The 8,432-nt window shown below is 41.9% G+C and overlaps 1 protein-coding gene across 1 annotated transcript; it reads left to right on the top strand.

Annotated features, from left to right (window-relative positions):
- The first annotated feature begins 1,840 nt into the window (after positions 1-1,840).
- Positions 1,841-3,235, top strand: LOC136458295 (probable glutathione S-transferase GSTF1). The gene is made up of 3 exons (XM_066458262.1): positions 1,841-2,237; positions 2,356-2,404; positions 2,475-3,235. Exons 1-3 carry the CDS (start codon positions 2,088-2,090, stop codon positions 2,939-2,941), a joined length of 666 nt encoding a protein of 221 aa, XP_066314359.1. The 5' UTR covers positions 1,841-2,087; the 3' UTR covers positions 2,942-3,235.
- Positions 3,236-8,432: the final 5,197 nt, after the last annotated feature.

The raw sequence follows: 8,432 nt of genomic DNA, 5'->3' as shown, positions 1-8,432 counted from the left end.
CGATACCATGTGAAAAATCCATTTGTCTCTTTGTAGTTGACAAGTTTTTTATTTGAAACTATTTGGAGTACCAAAAAATTCATTTCAATTTCTTAAAGTTTGATATTTAATTTTAGAATTTTCAAATGATTTTGACATGTTCTACACCAAAGTTTTATAGATGTCAATGCATTATACAACTTTATAGTTGACATGATTTTGATTTGAAGTCATTTAGAGTTCCAAATATATGTTTTACGTTCTTAGATTCTGAAGTTTGATTTTGAACAAATGACCCTGAATGTTCACATAGTGAATACCAAAGTTGTAGTGGTCAATTCAATCTATATGCTTGTATTTTTCTAAATTTTTCATTTGAAATTGTCTGGAGTCTCAAATATTCATTTGAAGTTCTTATGTTTTGATAATTTAGATTTTCAAATTTTTCAAACAATCTCAGATGTAGATACGCCCTATACCAAAGTGGCAGCGCTTGATAAGATCTAAAATTTTGTAGTTGAAACTTGTCATTTTAGATCTTTTAACGGTCAAAATATTCAATACTAAATTTTGAGATGTTAATAGGAAAGGATGGCCTTCTAAACTTGTTCACAAATGAGCATCTAGTGTAGTGGTAATGAGGTATTACATGAGCTGAAGATCATGAGTTTTAATCCTAGACTAGGAATAGAAAATGCTCATTTTTTTATTTTCTATAAACAGTCCATTAATAGGGATTGGTTTTGTCCGGTCTATAAAAATTTAAATACATTTGATAGTAGTGACATAAAGGTTCCTAAACTTAATAATCATGTCACCTAAGGTCTAAATCATTATAGTTTAATTAAGAGAGATTTTGCTACAGGACACCATTCAAATGTGTAATTGGCCGAAACACGCCGCCAAAGGTGAAATATGTCCACTACAATTATAAAACCGTATATATTTGCCATACACACCACACCAATTATTTTGTTTATTTCTCATATTTCAAGACAGAGAAGGTGGGGAAAATATCTTTTCTACAACCTCTCGCTCTTCGCTAGTTATTTGCCGTAACACTGGTCCTCAATGGCTAGCGAAGTAGGGATTTCGCTGGATGACGTCCGACGTGGAAGAAAGATGCAAATTAAAAACAACAAGCTTGCGAGTTCTTCGTAGCTTATCTCATACTCCCTCCATCTTAAAATATCTGTCGCTTTCGCTTTCCGAGAAACAACTTTGATAAAATATATATTATAAAATATTAATATTTATGGTACATAATTAGTATCATTGGAAAGATCTTTGAATCTAGTTTTTTAATAAATTTATTTAGAGATACAAATGTTGTACGTATTTTCTATAAATTGAGTCAAACTTGTGACACGAAAATCGAAAATGACAAATAATATGGAACAGAGGGAGTACAGCTCTTCAAGAATAGAGTCTCTGCTCCTCGGGACCTGCTCACATATGCTCCGAGTGTCTGGCTTTTTGGCTTTTTATTCTCTCATCAAAAGCCAGCTCAGCTAACGAAATCACTTGGCACTAGTGGCCTGTTCGACACGACTGAAAAATAAATTAGAATATTGTTCCGACTAATTACTGTGGAAGAAAAATACTATTCTTGCTGAAAATACTGTGCATATGAACAGTATTTTTCTGAGTATGCTGGCCAGCCAGCCGAACACTCGGTAGGTTCAAACACCGATGGTGCCGTTTACTCCAGCAAATTTGCTGGCCTCGGGCACACCGCTGGTATACTATTTTTCCCTGTAAACACAGCTGGATCCCAATAGCCTCCAAGAAATATTTTTTATGATCCACGCACAATAATTCATGGAATCTGGTAGCCGAAGGAGTCCTGCCCTTCCGTCGATTCCTGCAGGTCCATTGACTTGGGCACCACTCTCTACACATGTGAGAGCCACTGGATCTGGATGCTCTGGATCGCTTTCAGAGTTTCAGTTCAGTTCGTCGTCATCGAACAACCGCTAGCAGAGGTGTATGTGTATCCCTCCACCAGTCCACCCTCACCAGGCAATAGCAGTAGCAGAGCACTCTGCGCACCTTGACCTCTCCTCTCCGCGCTGTCAGGGGCCATAACCTGCGCTGAGCAAGCAAAGATGGCGCCGGTGAAGGTGTTCGGATCGGCGGTATTCGCCAACGCGGCGAGGGTTATGGCGTGCCTGGAGGAAGTTGGCCTCGAGTATGAGGTCGTTGAGGTCGATTACACGGCCAAGGAGCACAAGGGGCCCCAACAGCTCTCCAAAAACGTACGTAATACAGGGTCTCTTGTCAAGATTTCATCTTCTTCGATGCTTTGACTACTCGAACTACAGTGGAACCTGAGGTCGTTATTTATACGGTATACATGCTGATGCTTACTTGCAGCCGTTCGGCCAAATCCCAGCGTTTCAGGATGGGGACACGATGCTCTTCGGTATGCTCGCAATCCAGTTCAATTCTGCCACAGAAACGCTAGCTTGCTTATTAACTCTTTGAATTTCCAGAGTCCCGAGCAATCGCAAAGTACGTGCTCCGGAAATACTCCAAGCCAGCTCAAGTCGACCTGCTGCGAGAGGGCAACCCGGAGGAAGCCGCGATGGTGGACGTGTGGACGGAGGTTGAGGCGCACACCTACTTACCCGCCATCGCGCCCATCTTCTACGAGTGCGTCGTGTACCCTGCCAGGCTCGGCACCTCGTCCAACCAGAAGGTCGTGGAGGAGAGCCTGGAGAAGCTCAAGAAGGTGCTTGATGTCTACGAGGCGCACCTGTCGAAGAACAAGTACCTCTATCTCGCTGGAGACTTCTTCAGCTTCGCGGACCTCAACCACTTCCCGTACACCTTCTACTTCATGACAACGTCTCATGCGTCTCTCTTCGACTCGTACCCAAGCGTGAAGGCGTGGTGGGGGCGCCTGATGGCACGGCCGTCGGTGAAGAAGATCAGCGACGGTATGGTGCTCAGGGCCTGATATGGTGGTATAAGCGACGGTATGCATGCGCTTGGTTCGTTCCAATAAACTCAGTTGTAACTGGATTGCATGCCTTTATTTGCCAGAGTTATTATGTGCATGTGTATTTGATATTCTGATTATATTATATTAGAGGACATTTGCTATTATAGCTAGTGTGTGGCTATACTTTGACTGATACATACATGGCTACGAACAAAGCGGGGGAAAGTGTGGTTGATAAACAAGAAACTTTCGTCTTTTCGATGTCTTCTCCCAGTAAATCCATGGTGGTGCTGTGCATCAGTTTGACTTTGTTTCATTTAAGTACTCCATTCTTTCTCGTTTCAAAAAATAGTACTCCATTCTTTCTAAATTATAAGTACTCCACCAGTTGAAAATGATAAGTTCTTTTAACTTTTCTAAGTCCGTAGCATTTTCTATATATATCTAAATATATTGTATATCTAGATGCATACAAAAATTATATTTAAAAAAATTAAAATGGTTTATAATTTAAAACGAAGAGAGTACTAGTATCGTCCTCTTATTGCCATGTTTGTCACATTTATAAGAAATCCACTAGCCTATGAGACATATGAATCGTGACGTGACGGCTGGGCTTTTGTTTTTTGAAAGACTTTATTAAAGACAAGACAAATATAGTTTTCTCCTCTATCTCTGACAATTCACGTGGGTAAATCAACATTTGCATAGACGGATCTAACGCCTACCTCTGTAAATGAAATACTTTTTTTTTTTAAATCCCCAGCCTTGATAGCCCACCAAGCTCGAGTCACTGCTGACACTACCCACTAAGCCTATGCCACCATCGATGCTGCTTCATAGGACTAGCCATGGAGACACTACTTCTCCATAGAAATCGCGGTGAAGACGCTGCTCCGTATAAATTAACATGGAGACTCGCCAACAACCCTGACGCTGCTGATGAGATCAATCTAGCTCGAGAGGACGAGACTAAATTGACCGTCGAATCAATGCATTACATCTAGAAATAAAGAAAGAGAGATAGAGTGAGTGAGAGAGAGGGTGACACTACTAGAGAAAAAGGACTTTCGGTTCAGCACATTAGCCTCGGTTAGAATGGGCCCCAGGACTAGTGTGAGCATTACTCACGGATCCAAATTTCTTGGGTGTCACCGGACTAAAGGATCTACATTAGTCCCGGTTGGTGTTATCAACCCGAACTAAAAAGTCTGGACCCTTTAGTCCCGGTTAATAACACCAACCTGAACTAAAAGTAGACCCTTTAGTCCGGGTTGGTGTTAGTCCTCAAAGCCCTCCGACGAGTTAGTTTAAAAGGAAAGCATCCCACCAAAAGTCACAATTGATGTGTAGGTGGAGTGGAAAGGTACGCTCGAGGCAATACATGAGGTCTTGGGTTCGAATCTCACGCGAGGCACGGAGGTGGGAGACATTATTTTTTTATTATCCTCAGAGGACCTTTAGTCCTGGTTCAGGGCAACCGGAATTAAAAAGTCATACCCTTTAGTCCTGGATTCGTAGTCCCGGTTGAAAAACCGGAACTAAAACCCGTTCCAACATGAACTAAAGTACACCTATCCACTAGTGTGAGATCAGAACTGACATCAGTGCCGATCCAATGCTACCAGCACTAGTCGGGGCAAGTAGCATGCATGCCGATGTCAGAATGGGAGTAGTATGCCAATGCCACCACCCGCGCCCACGGAAGACGTGCCAAGCTCCCTCATCACCGCCAATGGAAGGGGAGACTCGGCTGCCACCCCCTACGTAGTTGGAAGTTGAGCATGGCCCCATGCCGCCACGATCTACTCTGCCCCCATCTTATCTGATTGTTCAGGTGACACCTCGGCCCAATAGACGTCCCTAGTGACACACCATCGATGGATCCAAAAGAACCAAAGGGAATGGAGGGAGAGGAGGGAGTAGCGAATAATAGTGCTAAGGGTCTCATGTTGGAGTGGTAGATGAGAGGGAGAGGTGCAGGTAAGACTTAAAGGTTACGATTTGGTTATTAGGTCAACTATGGGCTTGGTTTTAGTAGTAGAGGTAGGACTGCTTAGAGGTCCGTCACGAAAAATAGGGTCTATTTTCGGATACAGGACTCTTAAGATTTTTCCGTCTTTTTAATTAATTGCCAGAGATATTGCTATCTCCTAAAATGGTCGGCTACCTCTAAAATTTACTACTAGGGATTTTGAAGACATAATTTTTTAGCAAATTTTGCTATGAGACACTAGAGAAACATGTAATTGGCCAGTATACACCGCCAGACCGAGAATTTACCAAAACACACCGCAGATTTATGGTTGTTTGACAAAAGACACCAGACTAATTATTTTATTTATTTCTCAGTTTTGGGGAGAGGGAAGGCAGTGGAAACGTCTTCTTTGCTCTCATCTTCAACCTCCGTCCCTTCGTTGATTATTTGCCATAACACACTAGCGCCGCTGATTTGGTCGTTCATGGACTGGCGAGATCTCTCGACTTGCCGCCCGGGTCCGCTGCCTCTTACGATCTACACTTTCGACGGTTTCTTGGATCGTACCTTCCCTGTGGCAGCAAAGACGCCGGAGAGACGGAATAGATAGGAGGCGCTCCATCCCACCTATGACCCACAGGAAGCGGTGGCCACGCCAAGGAGCACCGCTGCCACATCGAGCCACCACGGGTTGCTGCATCCTGTGCCCCGCGCCACCACGAGCTGCTACGGCCTGAGCCTGGCTGCATGTCGCCATGAGCTGTTGCGCCCTTTGCCCCGCGCCACCGTGAGCTGCTTCAGCTTGAGCCTGGCCGCGAGCCCCTGCGAGCTGTTGGCCCCGCGCGGCCGCAAGCTTCTATGACGCACGGCGCCGCGGCTTGTGCCTAGCTGCGCGCCCCCGCGAGCTGCTAGCCCTGCGAGTTGCTGCGCCTTGCACCGCCTCTGCCCCTGCTCGGCCCGTGCCCTCTCCAAGCCCTGTTAGTTTGATCTCCACCAATTGGCCTAACGGCCAATTAGGCCCTTGGATCAACGCCCTAATCGGATTACGCCCAACCGCTCTATGGTTGGTGGGCCCCCATCACACATCATCATAAAGAGAGGTGGGGGCTGGGGCTCTATCTACGAGGTTGACCTGAGCCGCCGTAACCGACCAACAGAGAAATCCTATCCGATCTAAAGAGAAGGGTGCTGCCAGCGACGGGAAGCCCCACCGATTTCGCCATCGCCTGCCTGCACCTACGATGGCCTAGCGCGCACCTCACGGCTACCACTACTCAGCTTTTGCCGTTTTGGGCCGAGAACCAGTCAAGATTGAGCCCAGTTTTTTTTTTGTTTTCCAGTAAATGGTTATTTCTGAAAAATGAAAAATGGCTCAAAGAAAATAGAAGAAATGTGAATTTTTGTGTGGGTAGAATTCACAAATTATCTTTAAGTTTCCGCTGCAAAGTTTAATACTGATTTTCTTCTAATTAAATTTAAATTAACGGGAGAATTTAATTTGAAGAGTAGTTATACTTAGAAAATTATGATTATGTTGATCATCTAATTAAATTGGAACCAACGGGAAAATTTAATTAGAGGAGTAGTCCATTTTTTTTATGTAAGATTATGGTATTGTCATTTTCTGACAAACGTTGATGATGACAATATTATAACAAATTTAAGTTTAAAGTTTAAATTGCTGGTAAATTTTACACCAACGTGGTGAATTTTTTAGAGAGTAGATAAGGACCAAGAAATGCTCCTGAACTAAAAGAATGTATTTTATTTAGTTTTCGCTGCAATGAAGTTGATTATTTTCTGATTAAATTGGAACCAACGGGAATATTTAATTGGAAAATGAAGTATAAGTGAATGTTTTAGTTGTCATGACTAAGTTTTCGTATAGATGTATCCCGCATGGGGTGAAGTTTTGGCATAGTAATTATGCTAGTCCATCCAGCATGGCGGGAAAAGTTTTGTGATGATTCACATGTTTTGTATCCCGCATAGCGAGAGAAGTTTGGGTAGCTCTTATGCTGTCCTAGTATTGACCTTGGCACAATAGAAATGCATAGTCATGGTCAATACTAACCAAAAGATAAGAAAAGATGCAAGTGTGACTGGCAAAAGCATTGCTAATGAAAGACCTCGTTGAGTTCTTAAAGTGAATTAAGGAAAGTGTACTCCTAAATGGATCAAGAAATAACTTTGTTTACATGACACAATCATGTGAATGAAGTAAGTTATAAGTGTCTCCTCGTTTACAGGCTTTCTAAATAGTTATCGAAATTATGGTAGTAGAGTTCATGCCATATTTCGAGGGGGAGAAAAATATAAAGATTAATTAAGAAAGATACTCTTTATTAAGAGTGAGATAAAGATTAATTAAGATGAATGTGACCGTCAGAGGAGTACAATGGTTACAATAATGATACACCTAAGCAGAGAAATAGCTAAATTTCTAGACTTTTTAAAGTTCCGACAAGAAAATAGCTTAGTCAGTCTCAAAGATGTTAAGGTGGTGCTTAAAGTGCCATATGAGATTTTAACAGATTAAACCCAAAATAAGATATTTGAAGATACACTATCTTTAGAAAAGATGGGAAGATCTGGGGAGCATGGTATATAGAGACCTAAGACTTTGAAGAGAAGCGGGACTGCATGCCCACTTCAGTGATTAAAAAACAACGAATCTCTCAATACCTTTGATATTGTATGACTTATACAACACCTGTTGTTAGCTTTTCAAAGAAGATGGATAATGTAAACAAGGATCTTGTCATACAGGAGCCTATAGAATCAATTGTCTCTTGGCAATAAAGAGCAACAATAGCCCCATATGAAAGTGCCAGTAGATGAGGCCTCAGAAGGTCTCAAAGAATTAGTAAACCAGGTTTTCCAATGACTATGAAGCCAATGTTAGTAAAGGAATTCAAATAGAGGGTGATTCCACCACATTTAGAGAAGCAATGAGAAGCGTTTACTCGTTTAAATGGCAAGAAGCTATAGAAGTTGAAATGAATTATGTGAATACCAACGATGTTTGGGACTTAGAAGTAATTCTCAATAGAGCCAAAACAGTAGGCTGTTAATAAGTCTACAGGACAAAATGTGACTCCAAAGGGAATATGGAAAGATTTAAAGTTGAAATGAATTCGATGAGTACTAACGATGTTTGAGACTTAGAAGTAATTCCTAATGGAGCCAAAACAGTAGGCTATTAATGGGTCTACAAGACAAAATATGACTCCAAAGGGAATGTAGAAAGATATAAAGCACGACTTGTAGCAATATGCTTTATGCAAAGAGAATGAAAATATTACGATGAGAGTTTTGTCTCCAGTCTCATGCAAGGATTCTTTAGAATCATAATGGTGTTCATGGTATATTATGATTTAGAGATACATCAGATGGATGTAAAGACGACATTCCTCATCAGGGATTTATATGAAAACATTTACATGGCATAACCCAAAAGGTTTTGTCGTGAAAGAAAAGAACATAACGGATGCCGCCTGTAGAAATCCATTTATGGGTTAAAAGTAA

This window comes from Miscanthus floridulus, chromosome 6 (assembly GCF_019320115.1).
Source record: "Miscanthus floridulus cultivar M001 chromosome 6, ASM1932011v1, whole genome shotgun sequence".
Lineage (NCBI taxonomy): Eukaryota > Viridiplantae > Streptophyta > Magnoliopsida > Poales > Poaceae > Miscanthus > Miscanthus floridulus.
This window is presented reverse-complemented; position numbering and strand designations above follow the sequence as displayed.

What these genes read in the sequence shown, in the direction of transcription:
- LOC136458295 (XM_066458262.1), top strand. Translation starts at nt 2,088, where the DNA reads ATGGCGCCGGTGAAGGTGTTCGGATCGGCGGTATTCGCCAACGCGGCG. An exon ending in CCCAACAGCTCTCCAAAAAC is followed by an intron (nt 2,238 to 2,355) that starts GTACGTAATACA and finishes GCTTACTTGCAG; the next exon opens with CCGTTCGGCCAAATCCCAGC. An exon ending in TGGGGACACGATGCTCTTCG is followed by an intron (nt 2,405 to 2,474) that starts GTATGCTCGCAA and finishes TTGAATTTCCAG; the next exon opens with AGTCCCGAGCAATCGCAAAG.